The sequence below is a fragment of the Dysidea avara genome, chromosome 9 (assembly GCF_963678975.1).
Source record: "Dysidea avara chromosome 9, odDysAvar1.4, whole genome shotgun sequence".
Classification (NCBI taxonomy): Eukaryota; Metazoa; Porifera; class Demospongiae; order Dictyoceratida; family Dysideidae; genus Dysidea; species Dysidea avara.
Genome location: NC_089280.1, coordinates 5,741,578 through 5,764,982, shown reverse-complemented (window position 1 = coordinate 5,764,982; position 23,405 = coordinate 5,741,578). Strand labels below are relative to the sequence as shown.

The 23,405-nt window shown below is 37.2% G+C and overlaps 1 protein-coding gene across 1 annotated transcript; it reads right to left on the bottom strand.

Moving 5' to 3' along the window:
* Positions 1 to 5,972: 5,972 nt before the first annotated feature.
* Positions 5,973 to 23,391, bottom strand: LOC136266592 (NLR family CARD domain-containing protein 3-like). The gene is made up of 4 exons (XM_066061592.1): positions 22,998 to 23,391; positions 8,711 to 11,847; positions 8,494 to 8,612; positions 5,973 to 6,188 (listed from the first exon to the last, which is right to left on the bottom strand). The coding sequence occupies exons 1-2, from the start codon at positions 23,350 to 23,352 to the stop codon at positions 9,005 to 9,007; spliced, it is 3,198 nt and encodes a 1,065-aa protein (XP_065917664.1). The 5' UTR covers positions 23,353 to 23,391; the 3' UTR covers positions 5,973 to 6,188; positions 8,494 to 8,612; positions 8,711 to 9,004.
* Positions 23,392 to 23,405: the final 14 nt, after the last annotated feature.

Sequence of the window (23,405 nt, the reverse complement as noted above, 5' to 3'; positions counted from 1 at the left end):
GGTATAATTTTTAACCCCAACTACAGTCTAAAAACTGTATGTCCATCATTCATCCAGCTATATGCTGAATATAAAGTCATGCAAACGAATATAACTTGTGTACTAGAATTCCATTCTTAACCTCTTAGTGGAATAAACACTGTTGTCACTAAAACTTCTTGTCCCCCCTTGGCCCCCCTGACAGTGTCTCCTAGATCCACCTATGATATGGTACACATCACCACCACAAGTGAATTAATGTTCTACTCCCAAACCTATGGGAATAAAAATTTGAAACCCACAATGAAGAATACTTTGATATTTGCAAACTATATTATGCAGGATTCTTATTCTGATGTGAGATCTGTACACAGGCAATTGGAAACAGTGGAAACAGAAACTGGAAACAAGTGGAAATGGAAAACAGAAATGGTCAATCATCCTAGTACCATTGTATAGTGACCACCTCTTAAATGTCACCTTTTTACGCAAAGACCACCTCCGTTCAAAGACCACAGTCTAATTGCACCTCAAAGATGGTATATACTTAATGGCCTTATAAAAAAGATCACTTCATGGCCACCTTTTATAAAGAGCACCCTCTGTAAAGACCGCCTCTTCACATTGTAATTATAGCTAAGCTCTAAACATCTGTTTCATGGCTTTATCAATAGGTCAGCTGCAAAAGACTTAAGCCTTATCAGTGGCCACTAAGTGGAGTTTTAGCTCTAGGATACATGCATATAATGATTCTATTTTCCAGTTTCCGTTTCCACTGTTTCCAATTACCCCTATATACAGGTGTCTTTGCTGGGTAAGACACTTAGCCAAACATATTACATGCTTTGTGGTTTGCTAACAAAATTCCAGATACAGGGGTAACGACTAAATTACTAAGACATTCATCGCTAAGTTTCTTCCTCTCAAGAATGATGTAATAATCAACTTGGCAAATATTACATCATTCCTTCAGGGTGTTTCTCCACTGAAGAATTCTAGTGCTGCATGTCTTACCCATACTTGTGTCTAGAAGTAAATATTAGGGGTGAAACGAATATTAAATTTTAGGTATTCGAATATTCCTCAAATTAACGAACGAATTAACGAATTATTCTTTAAGACTTTTCTGTATAATTAGGTGCTTGAAAGGGACAAAATCACTTTGATTACTACTACAACTTTAAATGTTAAAAAAGAATAAAGTCTTTTACATGTATTATTAAGATGAAAAATTATATTTAAAATGACAGTTTTCAGTTGTCAAAATGTTTTCAAGGTTAAATGTGTACATTATCCGATTAACAAATATTTAACGAATATTTCTTAACAAACGAATAACGAATATTCGTACTATTCGTTTCAGCCTTAGTAAATATCATTAGTCTCTACAAAGTAAAGTCCAGAGGCTTCTGATTAAAATACATACTAGACCATGCCATTCAACCAAAAAGGAAATTAAATCTTCATGACTCTATCATTACACCAATACTCATAAAATGGCTTTCTGTTGACAAATATAGGTGTATGGCTATTTGATGTATGCTCATAAGTCTCTCGCTTACAAGAGTACATCCACCATATTTGAATGTCCATTATTCACACAATTTTAATCTTGCCACTATACAGCTAGCTGCTTGTAAAGTTGTAATGATAAAGTCTTTCAATACAGGACAACTCTTGGAGCTACTCTTCAGTCTTCATATAATGTAGATATTTGGCTTAGTTCTTATTGAGTTGGAATAACAATTATCCAAAATTATCTCTATTGTTTAATACGTAACTTACTGTTTTGTATGTGCTTAACAAATAATATGCGCTTAATAGACACATGTGCTTAACAACTTGACTCTACGGTATGCGGGTTTAATGGTTAAAGTTCAGTTAGGGATCATAGCAATAAAAGGTATATAGCGAAGCAAAGAGGTTGCCTACATCAGAAAACACATATTATAGTGGACATTAATTTTCATCTCTGATTCAGTCTACCCATGGCTTTATTAGGGATTAAATTGGTGTTGTACCGATTCCCACTTTTTGACAAAACTAATATCCAATAAAACTAACCAATACCCAATTGTAGGTCTCACAAATTACACTTGTGTATATACTCCACTAAAGGTACAGCTTGTAAAGCCAATACTGTGAGGTTGTACACTTACAAAGCTGGTAATCAGACAAGCAGGCCCAACCATCCCTGTTTATTATAGGGTTGGCTTTGTGGTTACCACAAAACATAAATTGCCTAAGTAGCTACATGCCAGAGACTTGCCCTCCAGTGGTACTGCAGCTGTTAAAGCTGAATAGACTAATGGCTACAACCAATTTCTGATTATAATAAAAACAGCTAATTATCAGCTTCTACCAGTTACTAATCTGATTATTGGTACACCTTGAGATTACAAGTGGAGGTGACCTCCTTTGTTTCTCTACTTTATATAGATATTACAATGATCCCTGATCAAATTTAAAACTCCTAATTTTCCCTGCACTTGCCTGTTTACTTTTTTGTAACATAACTATGATTGATGAACCCACACATATGGCATCAAAAGAAAGAATGGTACCAGAGTCCATGGCTTAATTTTTTATTGTCTTAATGTGTGCTCCAACTGTCAATTTCACCTAATTACCTAGCTTACAGTTGCCTCAATATCTGTTCATTGGGTTAGGTAATTCAAAGGCAGCAGCAGCAGCACAAGTTGCTGTAGACTTTCAGTGCTGGTCACTGTAAAGCTTTAATAGAAAAGTGAAGAGCCCATTATGCTTCATTTCAGCTATATTCAGCCCAGTACACAGTGTTACAAAAGAAGAAAAATATGACAAGCAACTCTGCAATACTCCAGGCACTATGGAAAATTCAGACGATTAGCTACAAATGTAGAAAAGCCATCACGCACTACTGTGAGTTGACATCTTGTGCTGTCAGCAAAAAGAAATTGAACACAAAGGGGGACAAAGGTAAGCCTACATTGTAACTGCGGTATGCCAAAAAGCATCTGTCAGACTGAAGTGACGTCTATAGTACAAAATCAAGCACATAGCATAAGCCATTATTAATGTGTGAAGGTATTAGTAAGTAAGTCAGTCAGGCATGCAATAAAACAATTCACTTATCTTCTGAGAAAATTTTTAAAACTATAGACCTCCTAGGTTTGGATTTGGGAGCATTTTTGATTGCAGTTAGCTGGAAAAGTTGCTAAGCTGTAATTAAGGATATAAAATTATTCAGCCTATCTGAGATAAGTCTGTTTGATGGTATAGTATACTAAATAAAGTAGTATTGTTATAATTTGCAAAATTTATAAATTGAGTATTGCAACTGTTCTATTAGAGTATGTTGTTGTAACATGTTGTAAAATTTCCTAAAACATTGCAAATTTCATGGGTCTGGATATTTCCTCTGCCAAAAAGTTTACATGTTGTTAGTTTTCCTGCATGCTATGTATTCAGAACTTTGACATTTACATGAGATTTTCATGGATACATGGCATGCAATGAGATTTCCTACACTATTCAGAAATTTGACAATTATCTATTATAAGTCAAGGACACATGTAATGCAGTGAGATTTCCCACACTATTCAGAAATTTGACATTTACATGAGATTTCCTTATTCAAGGACACATGTAATGCAGTGAGATTTCCCACACTATTCAGAAATTTGACATTTACATGAGATTTCCTAAGTCAGGGACACATGGCATGCAGTGAGATTTCCTATATACACTATTCAGAATTTTCATGAGATTTTTCCTTATTCAAGGACACATGGCATACAGCGAGATTTCCTATACTATTCAGAAATTTCAGATTTACATAAGATTTCCTAAGTCAAGTGTCAAGGACATATGGCATGTAGTGACATTTTAGTCCGAGATTGTCTGTCACTCCAGCTGCTGTAGCTGACTACTGTAACACTTTACAGATTGGGATAAGGTCTCTGTGTAACCTGTGTATTTGGAAATGCAATATATATGGTACATTATAGAGGCCAAGGACACGTCATGTAAATTTCAAGAAATATCATATTTATTGGACATTTCCTAAATTAACAGGAAATGTGATAACCCAACCCACAATGAAATAATACCTTGGTAATAAAGGCTTCTCATACATTTTGCAAACTCTATTAAAGTAGGTAAGCTAACTAGTTGTAATGTACTAATGCTGTCTGTTCCTTGCCATTTAATGAATGTCCATAAATGTCATGTGTCCTGAACTGGTGGAAAGGATAGTGCACACTGGCACCATACTGTCCCCCATCTACACTGTGTTTAGGAAATGTGTTGACACATGACATTTCCTGACATTTCCTAGACAGGAAATTTGCATTTTGACACCACCTATCCTGAATGCAGGAAGTATCAAGAAATTTCTGAATATTTGATCTTTCCTGTGTTTCAGAAATGTCAGTAAATTTCATCTATCCTGCATTATAGGAAATCTCAAGAAATACCATCTATCCTGCATTAGGAAACGTCATGGAAATTGTACCCTATACTACTTCAGGAAATGTCAAGGAAATGTGCAAATTTCATGAACACTGGAAATGTACAGAAATATAGAATTTCTGTACATTTACTGGGGATTTCCGAATACCTGAAATGCAGCTTTTCTTCCTGCGAAATTTAACTTGTATGTCTCGCTTCTTTACAGTGTACAATTTATAACTGTAAAGTGAATTAGTTATCTTCTGTACTTCTGATCATGAATATGGTGTGAATGCATGATAACAGTTTCTGGTGTCAACATAGTCCTGTAGGTCCAAGGGGCAAGAGAAGGGCCAGGGGGAGCCCCCATCAGATCTGCCAATGTCAGCATTTATAAGCCTCTGGCTTAATTCATCCCTACACATTCCTCTTTCACTTTGTAAACACTTCTTGCCCTCCCACTACCCCTATTGGAAATCATCTGATACAGTCAACATTGATCGAGATAAAATGGCAACTGTTACAGGGGCAGATTTGGAAAGGGGAAGTGCACCAGAGTAGTAGGTATATTGAGCAAGGGGTCTGGGTCACAGCCCCAGAAGCTATAGCTATTTCATATGTCTCAGGACAGAAATTTTTGATGTAAAGTAGTTTTATGCACATCGAATGATACTGCTTTTTAAGTAAACTGCTGAATTGCTATCAGGTGAGAAATCACAGGCAGTGGAGATGGGGGGCCATGGTCTCCACTTTTATGGGACACTATTTGCAAGAAAAAATCGAGATACTCTAATAGAACAGTCAGGATATAGATACTCTAATAGAGCAGTCACAGTATTCAGAGAAGCAGTGTAGCAAGCTACTTAGCTACGTATGTGTAGTTATAAATAAGGAGATACAATTTGTGGAGAGCAGCTATTGTCAGCAGGTAGTGGTTTTTTTGGTATTCAACTTATAGCTAAGATAAAAGTTTAAAATGTGTCCTGTTCCATAATAGATTCTAGATTCTGGAAGCCTGAAGTTTCAATTTCTTATTGTTTCAAGTAGCTATAGTGTGTAAAATCCAAAGGGGTTTTCTGAAACCCTGGAAACCCCCTATGGGTACGCCCCTGGCCAGCAACTGCATGCATTGGTCCACCCATACCAATTTTGGTCAACCAAAATTGGTCCGAGTAGTCAACTAAATTGCTCCAGGGTACATGTGGTCAACCAAATTTGGGCCGGAACAATTTTGGTTGCCAAAAAATGGTCTGGGTGGACTAAATATTGGTCAACTGAGAACAGTCTGGCCAGACTGATATTTGCCCCAGACCAAATTTTTTGTTACAGCTCAATAAATTTAGTGGTCAGTCTGGTATTGGTTTGGGTGATTATCACCCACAGGCTTTTAGCCTGCAATTGGCATGGAACTGTACATATCCATTGTATCACATGCCCTCATGTTTTGCCTGATATGTACACCCATGCTGTCGAGCCTGACAACCCTCAAGCTTGTGTGTACATATCAGCCAAATCACTTGGACCCATAGTACAACTAATACATAAAATGATAAAGCCTTACATTTACAACACTACTGCTAACTACTACTGCTTCAATACACAACATTAAGAATACACAATCAAAATGTACACATCTCACAGCAATGCTGTTCACAATATGGTGTGTATAGTGTTATGTTATTGGACTGATTCCTTGAGGTGTTACATGACAAGTCTTAAGACGATGTCTTGTGATGTTGGTCCTTTTGTTGGTGTGTTAACGATAGTGGGACATAAGGCTACAAAGACACACAACAGTACATGAAACATATTAGAGCAATCTTCACCAGATAATACACACAAATTAGTTATATCATGTGACATAGCATAAGCAATCAATATTACTATCAACACCCTTATTCTTGCAGAACATACCTTCACTGTCAAACATTCTTCTGGCATGACTTTTGGCAGAAGTATTCTACTTGATATTGTCATCCTGTGCCCTACGTTTGATGTCAATAGCTGCCTCCCCTGACCAGTAACAGCTGAAAAGGTGTGGAGTTGAAGTAGCCAGTTACCATAGCCATAACTCAATTACCAGAATTCGCATATGCCTGCATGTTTCAATTACCAGAGTATTATCCACCCACCAAAATGTAACTTTTAAAGTTTGATTAAAATCCTATGAAATTATGAATACCGAACTGACATCCATGCAAACTTTCAGAGTCAGCTTGTAATACGCGAGTTACGATTGTTTTGTAATAATGCACACATAAATTGCTTAGGGGTGGTCCACAATTTTCTGCTTAATTGCAAGCGTACAAAGAGTACTCTTTTTTCTAACCCCCTCCCCCAACCCAAAGCATACTGTATAAATGTTGACACGTGGATGTATTGTATAGCAGAACAAACACATGGATACTTCTTTAATATTGCAAAATTCATGTATGGTATTTGTTTTGTCTTTTACGCATCTTATCATTTTGATGCTTTTGAAGCTGATACCATGAAAGAAACATTCCTACACACAGCGGGCATTAGTACCTGATGCACATTTGCAAATGTGTACATACACATCATAGAAACAGTTCTTGGCTACCTTCGACGTGTTCATACAGTACAAAACCATCCCAACACTGGAAGTTGCAACAGTAGCACTAGTTTGTTGGGTATTCACCATAGTCTGAGGTGAACTGGAGTCAGGAGATGTGGGTACACTCTGCAGAGACAGGTTTTCTCTATAAGCAACCCACAACTACCACAACTATGTAGTGTAAACGAATTAGTACCCACATAATCCAGCCTCCCATACCGAACAATATTCCTAAACCCACAACAATACCTTCTGCAGGTAAAAAACAAAAGCAACAAGCAGTGTAGCTACAAGCTATTCAGTTGTAACTGTTTATCAGTGTTAATTGCTAGACTAAGACTAAAGAGAAAGAAAAGTAAGTACTGTTAAAGCCTGTAGTACATGTTATCACGCTGATAACCATCTTACCTGTAGATTCAATAAGCTTTATCTTTCCTTTAGCTTATAAAGCTGTTTTCCAGAGTTCGCCGAAGCACAATTTCGTCCAATCATGTGTTGGCTTGGGCCCATGTATTAACAGCATCAGCTCGCTTTAGTCCACCATTTATAATTGGACACTGAATAAGTAGCAGTAGAAGTTTACTAGTAGAGCCTTATCACTACATTCGGATTTCTCGCAAACTCACGTGATCGACATTTTTAAAAAGCGTACATGTGATTTTACCCCATCCCCCTAGCATGCGGTTTGTACGCTCGCAAAAAAGCAGAAAGTTGTGGACCACCCCTTAATAATTAAACACACAATGATCATTTGACAGTTCTACAGTGGAGCAACCAGCTCCTAACCAATTCTAAGTGTTTCTCTTTATTCTTGACATACTGTAGATAATATCTATGTTCTTGACCTCTTGGTGGTTAATAGATGTTTCGTAGGAATAGCATGGTGTCATTCTTCAACTTAAGTCATGGAAATGAATATTGGACACACCATGCCTTTTAACAAATTGGTTGGATGGTAGTAAACTATCCTGGACCACGTTCTAACCCATCTCTGCCTTCATTATAGAGGCCATATACATAATGCCATCTTAGGTCACACCATCAATTTCAACAGTAACCATACCGTGTATACCTGTGGTATTCACAGTGAGTACTGACCTTGATCATGGCTTGGTTTGATTTTTTATTGTTTGGTTACTACCATCAAAGCATACAATGATTGGCATTATAGACTGCCATGGGCTCTTAAAGTGACAGAGAACAAATAACATTGAAAGCGCAGGATGAATTCACTTCCAAACACCACATCCTCAAATTTGAAAAAAATTTTCTATTTTACTGTTAACCTTTTTATCACAACATACAGTAGAATTATAACCCCACCCTTTATATTACATACTCTTCGTCAACCATATATGCCACTTCCATGAACCATGTATATGCATGAATTTTATTAGTATAACACCCGTCTGATAATTGAAATACACATTTCCGGTAATAGAGTCAATCTGATAATTGATTGCTTATGCTACAACTACAGTAATTGAAGGTGAGAAGGTCCTTACCACACATCCATCAAAGCAGTGATCATCAGTTCCTACTACCACTCCAGCTGTTGGGTGTGGTCTAATCCACCCCACATGGATTATTCCTTGTGTATGGATCTTCACCTCATAATGTGTTCCTAGCACAGGTATGGGGAACAAATTATAAGTGTGCTCGGTTTCTTCGTAAGAGAACACAACAGTAATATAGTCATGTTAGTCTATTAAGGTAACATACCATTTCCAGTAGTCAACATGTGAGAGTATTGTCCATGAAAAGTTCTTGTCTTACTGACCGCTACACTCTCCTGAAGGGACAAATCTGGTGACAACAGGTATAACATAGTGACCAATACTGAGAGAGTAGATCATATGATGTAGTTTACATCTGGTCGGCTCAAGGGTACAGTCCAATAACATAACACTATATATGTACCACATTGTGAGCAGCATTCCTGGGAGATGTGATATGCAACTAACAATTGATCATGTGCAATGGGCCCAGTACTTGCCAGTGAGGGATCTGGATGGTCTATATACCAGCCCACACAACAATCTCCACTTTCATTAGACTGGATGCACCCTTTGTGCTCCTAATGTGGTTGATTTGCTGGACAAATTTTTCCATGTCTCCTAAGAACTGATCATCTTCATAAGCCTCTCTTGACACTCCTAATGTTACTTCCTCCACTGTGAAAGCTTGTTTTAATCGTTCCAAAAGTTTTAGAGTTGTTGTCTGGTCCATGTCACTATCACCATATTTGAATGTTTTCACTGAATTGTTGACTGTCAAGGTATCAGCTATTAGTAGTATATCTTGAGGTGGTTGTTCATGACTTTTGATGGTCAATTGTGTAAGTGTCTTACTGTACTCCAATAGTTTGGTGATATCTGTTACCCACTCATTAAGGAACCAATATTTAAGTTTTAATGTTTCAATGTTGTCATTTTGTCTGATAGCACTTAATATATTGTGGTTAGCTGAATCACTACTAATATAAAGTTCAAGTTGTTTCAACACAGTGGTGTTAGCTAAACTGTCACTAATCACTTGACAGTAATGAGGTAGGTCAAAACTGATAGACTTAATCTTATTCAATGAAGCACCAATGGTGGGACAAGATGAGTACACCCTCCTTAATCCAATGTATTCCATTGTTACTGTCAGTGATGATAAGATCACATGAACGCCTTCATCTTTCAGAGGATTATAAGACAACTCAATACTGGTGAGTGTTGGATAATCAGTTGATATCAGTCTTCTCAGGTGGTTAGCACCAACTACAGTGACATCATTATGCCTCAAGCTAAGACATTGTAGTTTGTTATTCGTGTTCAAATGATACACTAACCTCTCCACTCCACTGTCCTTAACATCATTAACACTAAGATCAATAAACACAATGGAGGTATTGTGATACAACATTTCACCAATCTTATCTGCTCCAGTAGGACCTAATTTACACCCAACCATTCTAAGGTCACGAATTAAAACATTCTTAAGAACAGCAAAACAGGCAGCTCCTTCAGGACCAATATTCGTATAACTGATATCCAATATACTAAGACTGTTACTACTGGTGAATACCTGGGATAGTACCTGTGTTAGTGTAAATGATACATTCGAGTTTGGATGATCACCTATAGAAATCACATAACTTATTGACTGAACTTCTATCCTCTTGATGTTGAGTTCAACAATAGGATATGGTGTTGACATCAACTGAGCAAGTAAAGAAAATGACTGGTGTGTAATCCTGCAATAGGGTATATTAAGGATAAGGTTGTCATTGTTATGTTGGGATTGTCTTCTCTGTAGTGATGTGACTAACAACTGAAACTGATCATCATTCCAGTTATATCTACAATGTACATATCTCATTATTCCCTTGTAGTGAGTTAGGAAATAGCCAATGACATGTGCTTCACTTTTTCTAACATTAACATTACCATCAAGGTGGTCCCCCACTATTTGACACAATTCACTATTGTGTGCCTCATACACACAATCCATCAAGTGTTGTATTCTCTTCTTAGCAAAACGTGACCTCACCAGTTTATATGGTAATGGTATACTATTTAGTACTTCCTTGTTGGTCAGTTTAGTTATGCCAGAATAAAATTTCCATATTACTATATAGTTATCATCATTCCAGTAAGTGTTTATACATTTCAGTTGATCTTGTAGGGACAATTTGGAGATGTACCATGCTGTACAGAACTCTTGTAATGTTTTATGAAGAAAATTGTAAGACTTCTCTCTGCCATACACTGAGGTACTGGGGGCAGTCACTAATAGCCCAAGGTCACTCATTTTCTCTTGAGCAATACCGATACTTCGTAATTCATGAGATGAAAATATTATCTTGTTACTCTCCACGCCTTTATATGCAATAAAACACAACTGAGAAAACTGTTTGGCAATATCCTCTGGAAGATTATCTAATGAACGAAGTTCCTCCACTTGAGCTACATTAGCTGTTCTAGTGATGACATATCTCAGGATCAAACGTAAACACAATAAAGTGTACAATTCTGTGAGTGTCTCTGGTAATGTTGAGAAGTGAAAGAAAATGACACACACAATTGCAACGTTGATGGGAACGTGTAATATTCTTCTCAATGTCCAATTTTCATTCAATTGTGACTTTAAGTTTGATGCTAACTTTTCTCCATCATCAACTGCATCAAAAGTGCTTGAAATGTATTCATCGACTGATTCTCTTTTAAACCCTTCTATTTCAATAATTCGGGATGCAACACTTTCTAACTTGTCACAAGTTTCAGGACGAGATGTATACACTAGGGTACAATGGGGCAGTTTTTCTTTCAATTTTGTGAACACTGAAGATTTACATAACTGCTCATGTAATTCATCATATCCTTCAAGAAGGAAACAAATTCTTTCCCCCAAAGAGCCTATAATTTCTTCAAGAACACTTTCTCTTAATTTTCCTTCAGTTAATAACAAGTCACTAATTGTCTTTGCTGCTTGTATCTCTGGGTCACGTAAAGTCAACAGAATCACTGCATTATAAGTTTGTAATAAACTACCTTCTGCCCAGCACTTGCAAATATTTATGGCAAGGGTACTTTTACCCATTCCAGGGTCACCTTTGATCAAAATCACCTTTTCCTCTCCTTCTACAGCAAATGCTTCAGATAACGTAACACTATCACCTCTTCTGTTCTCTGTTGATGTAGTTCTTCCTTGTCTATCAATCTTCACAAGAGTCAAACTAACATACTTTGATGATGAGCAGTCTAATTGTTCATCAATTGATATCAACTTTAGTGACTTGTACTTGCTCTGCAGGAACTTACGATATGTACTCATGTGATGGCTCAATTGTGGTTGGTTGATTTTATTGACACCTACATAATTATACATATACAGTATACACACTTTTATCCAAATTTACAAACATCATGTAATGTACACAATGACATGTGTGACGCGGTATTTGCAGAGGGTTTGGTATAGGGTTTCAGCAGGGGCAGATCTAGGGCACAACTATGTGGAAGTCACTCAACAAGTGTGCAAAGCACATGCACTCAGCATGTCCTATCTACAGTATATGCCCCCATGTACAAAATAGCCTTCTGCTCATGAATTTGGTAACAATTTTAACTGCAACGCATTGAATCAACATTAAGGATGTGCAATACATATTGATACAGTAATACATCGATACAGCAAGTAAGTATCATGATGGAAAAAATGGTATTGTTTACAATTAGTTACCAGATGTGGCAATTCTATGGCAAAACATAATGACCAGATCTGTGAAAGCCTCACATTTACGTAGTATTTATAATATACTTAGCCCCGCCAGTGTACATGACTGATCGTGTATAACTATCTCTTCAACGTGACAAAAAGCCAAAAACAACGTACGTTAATTCCCATTGGTCTACTGCAATGAAACCAAAATTTTTGAATTCTTTAGTAGGTAAATAAGATGACATTATATGAAAGTACTTTACCCCATGTAATTAATGATTTATACTGCACAATTAGACTTGCATGTTTATGTAAGGTTTCCACAGATCTGGTGACTTTTGGCTTTAATACATACATCATCATCTCCCACTTTAACGTCCATTTTCTTTTTATATTCTCAGCATTATTTAGTGTCCAAGGAATCAATCACCAAATTTTCAGCTCATTGTAATGAGTAGGTTTGGAATAAAGCACTAGACAGTAAGGAAATCGATTTGCACAGCGGCTATATATGCCAACTACAGATGCTTACATTTTTAGCCAGTCTATGGCACTGGGATTTAGCTTGCTTAACAGGTTCACAATAGATTGGCAAATCAATGAAGTTTTAGCCCTATAATCACTTGCACATACATGTATGATGGCAATTTTGTTCTCAAAATGCATGCTTGTGCAAACTAGGCAGGTTTTTACTTAGACAGTCACATATATATATATATATAAGGGGTTCTGGGTACAACATCTTTAACATAGCTTAATATAAATGATGATTAAAAGCATTAGAGCCGCTACAACTATACTATAGCATAAGTTACAACTATGCATATTTCAGACTTTCAGAAACTTCATTTTACCAGAAGGGAACATCATTCATTAGCAGAGGAGTGCAATTGTCTAGATAATTGTATCCAATTATCAAGATATTCAGGGGCAGATCTAGGTTTTCCCAAGGGAGGTGTTGAACTAGGGGAATCTATAGTGAGGGCTAGTAATTAACTGGTCGGGGAGTGGTTGATATACAACTAGTGGTTAGTTAGTAGTTAAGTATGTGAAGCACACTCACTACAAGCTCTATCTAAGGGGTCTAAGGGGCATGCCCCCACAGGAAAATTATGAAAATGTGTCCATAAGAGATTGAATTTTGTTGGCTTGAACTTTATTAAACTAGTTTAAAATTATTAATTAAAGGAGATGCACACATCCATGCGATAAAAAAGTAGTGAAACAAGAGATGAATGATGGTATTACAACATGGCTCTGTGGGAAAATCCCTACATTGGCATGTTATAATGATCATATTTTGAGAATATGAGACTCGAACTCATACCAGAGGGTTTGAAGGCCTATAGTCTACATTAACCTAATTCTCCCCTCCCCCTCTACATACTCAGTAACTGAATACAAAATGGATAATCTTTGATTGTCCATTTTGTATTCATTGAATGGCAAATTCTATTCTATTGAATAGAATAGAATTTTGTTCAATGCCAACGTAGGGATTTTCCCACTGAGCTATGCTGCAATACCATTATTCCTCTTTTGTTTCACTAATTTTTATTGCTTGAATTTCCACTTCATTAATCAAATTTATAATTTTGTATTGCACTATAGTTTGTTTAGTTTTGGTGTAGCTATACAGGTATGATATGCACATGTGACTGTTTTATTAGAATGTTGAACATGGTTGTTGTATTTGGGTGACTGCTTTATTAAAGTATCTCGAGTGGGTCTCAATCGCTGTAAATACAGCTAAATTAAGAGGCGTGAATCTTTTACATTATGGTTGAACAATTCCAGAATGGTATTGGGCACTTCAGATTTTGATATCCACTTGTCCCTTCACTTGTATTCCCCTACTTGTAGTTGTAGTAGTATGTAGAGAGTAAGCTAGTAGATAGTTATGTGCAATTTATTAGTCGTTGTACCCAGTAGTCTGTTGTGTCTAAAGAGGCATGTCCATGTTAATCCAGATCATAAAGGGGTGCATCACTCGATCGCTATTGGTCCATTCATAAAAAGGTCCAGCTGCTAACTGTCTTGTGGCATCTAAGTGTTGATATGGAAATTAACGTCCCGATAATGTTTTCTAACATGAAGAAGTAGGGACCCGCCGATTATGCTGGCATAATTTTGAGCATAATAGGTACCTAAAAGCATTGAGCATAATGCCAGCATAATAGGTTAAATATTTGTACGATAGTGTAAATTCTTGCTGGAAAAATGACAATTGCAAAATAAGATCGATATACTCTAATAGAGCAGTCAGTAACTCTAATAGAACAATCATCAAACTGACTGTTCTATTAGAGTATATCGATCTTTTATCTTACATGCAGGCGTGCAGCAAGAATTTATTATTTGTGTTCCAGCCACTCATTTTTTTTCTTTCTATAGAGTGTTAAACTAGTAGCAAAGCATATGAACTAAGGCATGGACATTGAGCATAATCGAGCATAATAGGTAAATATTGAGCATTAATTTAAGCATAAGCTTAATAGGTGAATTTTTGAGCAGTGCAGCATAGCATAATAGGTAAAATTATGAGCATAATCGGCGGGTCCCTAAGAAGACTACAAGCAGATTGAAGATAAAAGGAAATGCAAGGCACAGAGGGCAAGCACTCGTTAGAACCCCAAAAGGCAAGCAAATCTCAATATTTTCTTTGAACTTTTCTCAATTACCCTATGTACTTGGTTAAACACCACAGCATTTATTACCTTGGCTCTAAAAATCTATGCGGCGACTGAGACATGACCACCACTCAATACTTGAAAAGGATATTGCAACCCTTATTTTTAAAACCGGTTGTGAACCACTCAACTATTGAAGGTGGGGCTTTTAAACGGTATTTAACATATCTCAATAGTTACAAAAAATTAATGCGTATTTTACTATAGCTGTCAATAATGAAACTGGTAAAATGAATTAGAAGAATGCAAAGAAGTGAAAAATACTAACATTATATTCAGCACTGTGCCCAAATGATGGGAGAGTTGCAGCAATTCATAGCATCAATTTTCTTTTGTATACTATACAAGTATAACTTGTGGGTATTTATTATTATAAATAAACCTACGTGTCATCCTTATCTTGATAATATCAAGGGCATATTTAGGAGAAGAGGGTGCTGAAACACCCCTCCCCCTTCAAATTATGCTATGTGCTATAGCTAGAAAGCTAGTAGAAGCACAGCACTAGACATTTTAATCATATATGAACAATGAAAAGATGGACAGAGCAAGAAAGGAACAACTATTCTTTTCTAGAAATCAACAACAGGCCTGGGGTATCAAGCCCATAATTATTTCAGGGTTAAAATGAAATACTCTAATAGAGCTTTAATAGAATATCCATCACTAAAACTCTTCCTACAGTATAGCCATAAGGAACAAAGACCACGACGTGTATGCTGAAAATTTCTTTTTAATCTGTGCACTGCTATCTCACCATTGTGACAAGCATACTGCCATACCAATCACTTGATTCTATATCTTTTATGTCCCATGAATTATAAGACATCAATTGCAATTCTATATGAAAGGCTATTCTGAAAATAACTTGCTTATTTCTAGTGGGTGAATCAGTTGTAGTTATATAAAAAACTTGATACTAGGGTTGAAGTGATTCCTTTTGTAACTAAATCATTAACTTTTATGTGTCTAAAAAGTTAACATGCAGGGCTACAGCATCTAGGGGCTGCACCCTTACTCCATCTCCACACATGTACATCAAATAGCTTTAAAGCAAACAAAATGTGACATTGTATTTTGCTTTTAATAGTATGTACATATACATAGTGTATAAAATAATTATTTATCAACTTTAATGGCAAAAGTACACCATCTCCTAAACCCTTAAAGCCACACAATTATTAACAAGTACACAAAAAAGTTTTGGAACTTTCAACTACAGTAGGGACCATAGTACATCAATAAAAAGTATTAAAACAAGTTGGAGTAGGCATGATATTAAATCACAGTAAAACAATAAGAAGTGTTATATCCCTACCGTGCTCAAGATACCATAATTGAAATACACAGGAGGGATATAACACTTTTTTTTGTTTTAATGTGATTTAATATCATGCACTACTCCAACTTGTTTCAGTACTTTATCAATGTGCTATGGTCCCTACTCTAGTATGACAAAAGTGAACTGAAAACGCATAGGTTGATATTTTGGATGTAATGCATGACTATAAACAAAGCACTGTAACTTAATTCCGTACAGTAAGTGTTGAGGCTATGCAATTTGTACCATTCTATCCATGATGTAATAAGGAATAAAATAGTACCTAGAGTTTTACCCTTTGGTGAAAGCATAAGACCGAAACTCACCATGAATACAAGACACGAAACAACTATACCTTCAAAAAAATGATTGATAACTTCTTCACAGTGTGTCCTATGGAGTTTTGGTAAGGACCACTCGATTCTCCATTCAATGACAAGTCACGCCATGTAAAGTTCACTTGAGTCAAACATTTTTATAAAGGGCTACCGATGCGATGCATGTCAAGTAACAAGAAATACATTTGTCATTCTTCATGGTGTCATAACAAGTGACTGAGCAATTGTTGTTACAACAATTATTTACACTTGTCCAAGTAGCCCAACGAATAAACTTTCCATTGATATATGTAAAGTTTTCAATTAATAACATTAGACAAGCTTGTCTGTACTAGCTGTTCAGAAGTCATTTTTTAAGTACATGTTACTTGTAATAATTATGCATTACGTGCTTTTAAAAATGATCAATAAGTGGCCTATGCGGCTTTAATGGTTAAATTACATACAACTATCTTGAAATGCTTTACAATAACTACAGTACAAATCAGTAGTTCAGTCCTGACCATAAGTAATATCACTTCTCAGCTGAAAGTATAAAGTTAAAACTAATTGAAAGCAGTTGAACTAATATTGCTGATTGCTGTTTCATTTTCAGTGGTATTAACATCAATTTAGTGCTAAAAATAAATATCTTACAGCTTCTGGAGGTTAATTGTACTCCTAGACCCTTGAAATTCCACTTTGAACTCAAGCCATATTGCAGTATTTATGCTGTGCCCTTTATATGATAGAGTATAGTTAAAATGGTTCGCAATGCTTTAAATCAAACAGTACAGTAGTACACTGTTTAAGTAGAGATCATCCCAATATTGATCAGCGCCCACCAAAATTTCACCTCTAAAGATCACCCTATACATCATATGGGGGAAATGTACCTTTACGGAAGAGTCTTAGTGTATCCAAAGTTGAATATAGCATTAAATCTGCAAAAAAACCATAAGCCCCAACACTGAATTTTTAAAATTGCCCACACCCAATTTTTGAGCTGCAAGCCTGCCTGTCAGCCTTCATGCCAGCCTGACCATGGTCACAAGGCTAGAGGTTAAACAATGCATTGTATGACCACCATTTTTTCCACAATAACAAACTCACCAGTGTCATGATTGCACACCTCTAACCATTAAAACCCTGTATTTGCCTTTTGGTATGCTGCAGTATGTATAGTAACATCATATAATGGCTTCCTTACATTTGTAATGGAAATTGTTTGAATTTTTCATTGATTACACTTGTAGTGTTCTTCGCTTGTAATGCACTGAAAATGAAGCATAATGGCCACTTCGCTATTTCAATAATTGATAGTGCAGCAAACGTTCAGACAAAAACAAAGGATGGACTTGCATTTTGTGTTAGCTAGTTGCATCATACTAATATCATGGGATTTGAAGCTCTGTCCATGGACCCAATATAATCTGAACATTCTGAGTAAGCACTCCTCGTAGTTTTGCAGATTGCCTTTCCGTTGTCTTTGATAAAAGGCTACAAAAGGCTTTAAAAGTTCTAAAACAACTGTGTTTGAAAATACATATGTATATTTCATCCTATAGGCACTACCATAGTTATGCACAATCCTCAGCTACATAGGCATTTAAATAGCTAGACTCACAATACAATGTTAAGTAAGGAAACCATACTGTACGCCTTGCCATGTCTTTGAAGGCATAACAGTAAAATTAGTAGCATTGTACGTATTAACTTTGAGACAGTTTGTGTACAGTGCAACATCTTTTCCAGAGCTTTGCCAGTGTCCTCCTGAAACCTGCTGTAATTATGTTGAAGCTACATGTAAGTGATTCTAGTGTAGCAATTACAAATCTTGGTGTAATGAGGACAAACGTACAGCTCCTGGAATATGTGCCACTGACCATCTTGTGATAACAGAGCATAGCAACCAAGATTACAACACAACTAATGACAGGACGCAACAGCCAAATAAGGCCACTATTTGGTTATTTTCTGTTTTTCATTGGAAAATTCCAAATGTAGAGTGTGCAGAGGTAGGTCATTACCATTATCAAATAGTACATTAGTACCATTTAAGCAGGGATCACACCAAAAAATTTGCACGTTGCCCAAAATCCCACCTTTATAAATCATCCTAGGACATTTTACGTGACAATAATCACCTTTACGGAATAGTGCTAGACCACATAACATATAATACATCATTAAATATAACAAAATACTTACAGGCGGCCAGATATAGAATAGCCAGAACTCAAATTGTAGTCTCACTACCTGCCTGCCTGCCTGCCTAACCACAGTCGCAAGGCTAGAGGCCAAATGAAGCAGTGCATGGCCATCATTTTATGCCCCAATAACACACTCACCAGTGGGATGTGTTGTTTGGGGTTCTGACGAGCATAGGCCCTCTGTGCTTATCTTTTCTTTATCTTCAATCAGGCTGCTTATCTTCTTCTTCGTCCAACGAAACCATATCAAGGTGTTAATTTTTTGTATCAACACTTTCTTTCAGTAGCAATTATATAGACGCCACAGAATTATGTCAGAGCTGGATTTCAGAAGCACTTCAGTTCTAGCTGGCGCTACTATAAGAGACATACTAACTAGATATCTGCAACTTCGCAATTGGGATCCTGTTTGCGATAGGTTCATTACCAATCCCATCAATTTAAGGTATAGGTGCAATAGAGTACAGAGACCGCAGTTCTTAACAATCTAGCTATTTGTTTGACAGTAAACAATAGCACTTCACCCCTCATCAATTGGTCTAGCTAGCTGCACACCCCTTGGCTGACTTAAGATATACCTCATTGCAATAGTCACTCAAGTTTGGTATTAAACAAAATGATTAATGTGCCAAAGTAGCACCAAGCTATGTTGTAATACCATCATTCATCTCTTGTTCCACTACTATTTACTACACAGATACCTGCTTCATTTGAATTTTTTTTTAAATACTAGTTTGTTTAGTTTTTATTGTAGCACAGCTAGCTAGAATGTAACTTGTGATTGTTCTAATAGAATATCAGATATGACCACTGAGCTACTGTATGCTGATACACTATTATTCATCTCTTGTTTCACTACTTTCTATTGCATAGATTCCTACTTTATTTTTAATTACAATCTTTTAAGACACTAGTCCATATAATAGTACTTGCCACAACATAGCTAGCTAGACTTATTCTCATACCTCTATTCTCCAGGACCTGATACTCCCTGCATAACAGGCAATTTTATAAAATTCAGCTGTATAACTTAACCTACATAGTTTGGCAACTATCCTTTTTAGATGTAGCTACATACATTTTAGATCTAGCGTCCTTTGTCACATGATCAGTTCAAATGGAGGATCAACTTCTTACTTGTAAACTCTTATGTATCAATCTTTTCACATTCTCTTGGTTACAATATGCAAGGTAGCTACTGTATGAGTACAGCAATCTTAAAAACTGAACTGCACATCCTCAATATTGGTTAATCGCATGAAATAATAGTTAAATCTTTAATAATGGGGAAATGCATGTGACATTAAATATAGATGCAGGCACCGATGAAAAACAGAAAATCATCATGGCTTTAATTACTTCCAGAACAATGTATAGGGAATGCCAGCCTGTGAACTGAATTTCCAATCCGTAGAATAGTATCCATGGTTACATGGGGTGAAATTTGTTGGTACTGTAGCTAGTTGTCCCCACCCATCAATTAAGGTTTGGCTATGCAGCTGAATCAATGCGTGGACTTGACACCTGTTGTTTTCATAGGCCAAGGAAGGTAAACATTAGGATAAGATAAATTAGCTATGACCTAGGAACTTTTGTACTTTAACATAAACATTTGGACAAAATTATCTGACGGCAGTACAATGCATTTGCGTGATGACGTAATATGTATCACCATATATAGATACCCACTGTGTCAGTAGGTATATTATCTATGGCATCACTACCATCATAGATAATGTATACATTACTAATGGATTGGAGACGCCCGTTAAGTTATTTTCCTATCCTAGTTACGGTGCGCCAATACATTGGGAAATTTGTTGAGTGGCTGTTTGGCTTTCTCTTGCTTGTTTGAAGGCCGGTTCGAAGGCGTGGATATTCCTTTTACATTGTTTATTGTGTTGCGTTGTGTTGTGTACTGAACAAGAACACAGCGTGTCTGTGGGCACTGGGAGAAATATTGTTTGCAACAGGTGACAATGGCAGGTACGCACCAGCTAATAATTCAACAGCAGTGCTATTAGCCAACTTCTCGTCACCGCATTTACACAACCAAAGAAATGTGTGATACATTGAAATAAATTTTATGCTACAGTACTGCTCAGCTTGAGCTAAACAATAGCACAAAGTAGTGCCTGTTTTCTGAAGTTTTATCGAAGCAGTGAAAATATACAGCGAAGCAGTGAATATCTAACTAGCCTACTACACTCTACCTGCTACGAGTGGTGTAAACAGCAGCAAAGAAACAATGCTGCACTTTCTGTTTCTTCAGGAAATTTGCACAACCGTTTTGAAACACCATATTTCACCTTGAACCTAATTAAACCAGGCGCACGCCCACAGCCGGCCGAAAGCCGGTTGTGGGCGTGCGCCTGGTTTACTGAAATTGTTTTTGTAAAATTGTGTGTGTGTACCTATCTACCTAGTCTGGTGCTGCCGACCCTTTTACGCCGCTCGCTTTTTTGATTAGTTGGGCAGCGCTCGCTGTATAAGGGTCTGATCACAACCACATACTAAACTTGTGTACGCTGCCACTATAGTGGCAGCACCAATCAAATTGCAGCATTTATAATTAAACTGAACATTCAGCGCGTAAAGAGCGGAACCATGGATCAGTACTCTTGCCCGGAGGGTATCGTATCTACGGTAACTATACATGGTCTTGCTTGGAAGAAGCGGAGTGCGCTGTTACCAGAAGTTGGCTACATGAGGTACGCCTCTGACAGTGCTGTCAATCTCGAAGCGAGCCATAATTCTATAGCGTTTCCATGACAAAACCCGCGTGGTTCATGTTAATTAATTCCAGCTGCACAAGTTTAGTATGCGGTTGTGACCAGACCCTTTTTACAGCGAGCGCCGTCCAACTAATCAAAAAGCGAGCGGCGTAAAAGGGTCGGCAGTGCCAGACTATAGAAGTTTTCAAGTTACTTGCGAAAAGGTAAACACAAACGTGATCACGTGCGTATTTCACGTGAGGACTTAAAATGATTTTTGATGAACGTTTGTGTATTTTGCCTATCATTCAAAGATTATCATACAGTACACATCAAATTTTGCTGGCGAACTGAACTAGAATCCTTGCTAGTTCAAGATATTTGAATCACGGGTCACGTGTACGATCACGTTTCTGTTCTACGTTTTCGCAAGCGACTTGAAAACTTCTGTACAGTCGATTTCAGGTTGGTTGTCCACGCAAGCCAAATGCAAAAATATCACGTGAATAGAAATAACCAATGAAATTTCACGCCAGGCGGACGGCGCTAGTTTAAACTGAAGGCTACTGATCTCATTGGCTACTTTCAAGCACGTGACTTTTAACACTTCGTTTCTCTAGTCAACCAACCGGAAATAGACTGTACTATCTACCTATCTATGTTTGTCCGTACGCACCCACGTGAGCAAAATCGTTTAATAACGGTAAAAGCAGCTTTTAAGTAAGAAGCAAAAGTGAAATGAAGTCTGTATTAAACTTCTGCACAGGTGAACTTTGCTCTGAGGTGGTTTCTTTTCGACGGACTGAAATACGGGTATGGTGACTTTCCTCAGGCTACCTTCCCCTTGAGGTTTTCAGGCATTTAGCAACTGAAAAACAACGAATAGCTTATCGCTTCGAGTTGAAAGGGGGCGTATCCCTTACGTACGCGAACGAAAATGAAGAGCAGCTTTGAGGCTTTATCGAGAATTTGTGGGAAAAAACGCGTTAGTCACACTATAAAACAGTTTAGAAGATGATTTTGTGCGTAATATGTTGGTAAAAGCGGTTTGTTTACCAAACGCTTCCTTAGCAGTGCATAGCAGCGTAATTGAACGAATTACGAATATTTCATGAATTACGAAATACGAGAATTAGCTAATAATATTATTGCACAACCCAAAACTACCCTATTGTAAAGTAGTAATGCATAGTTATTTCATAGTAGTATATACTGTCTATAGTTAATTCCAGATGAGTTAGCTAGATGCATGGCGCCTGGTTTTTAGAAGTAGCACAACATCAACTTGTTTTCTTACGCTGTTGCTTACTACTCTCCAGCGTCCCTATCCAGTCCAGCCTCCAATTAGTGTAGGTGGCAACTAACCCAGCTGTAAACAACAGACTAATTTGCTGGTTACAAGAACAGCGAAATCTTCCACCTATCGAGGCCATAAAGTTTATTCGCAGCGAAACGAGGATAGCCCATGACGTCACTATGTAAATAATACGGGCGTTTCCAATCCATGTGACATACATTATCTATGCTTCCATGACTACCCACTCACCGGTAGTGATGTTCAGTTCTGAACAAATCTGTCTCGCTAATTCAGCACACTCTACGTGCCGTGATGACTGCATAATAGTTAGGAACTCATGAAATGGACGAGGAAACCCTTCGAACAATGCCTTACGAATGGGTAGTAAAATAGCACGAGCTTTTGACGACGACGTCGAGTGTGACAATATTTCTTCTTCCTCTTCAAAACTAATGATATTACTGGTCACGAGATGAGGTAACAACTCTTCAACTGTCACTGGTAACAGTTCACACAACTTAGCATAGTAACGTGTAAACACTTCTCGTTCACTAGTCGCCTGACCGGACGATTCCTTCTGGAATTTATCTTCACATAACGACATCTATCTCTCTCTCTCAAAAAGCAAGCAAGCTACCGTACGGGCGGTAAATTCCT

What these genes read in the sequence shown, in the direction of transcription:
- LOC136266592 (XM_066061592.1), bottom strand. Translation starts at nt 23,352, where the DNA reads ATGTCGTTATGTGAAGATAAATTCCAGAAGGAATCGTCCGGTCAGGCG. An exon ending in AGAACTGAACATCACTACCG is followed by an intron (nt 11,848 to 22,997) that starts GTGAGTGGGTAG and finishes ATAATTATGTAG; the next exon opens with GTGTCAATAAAATCAACCAA.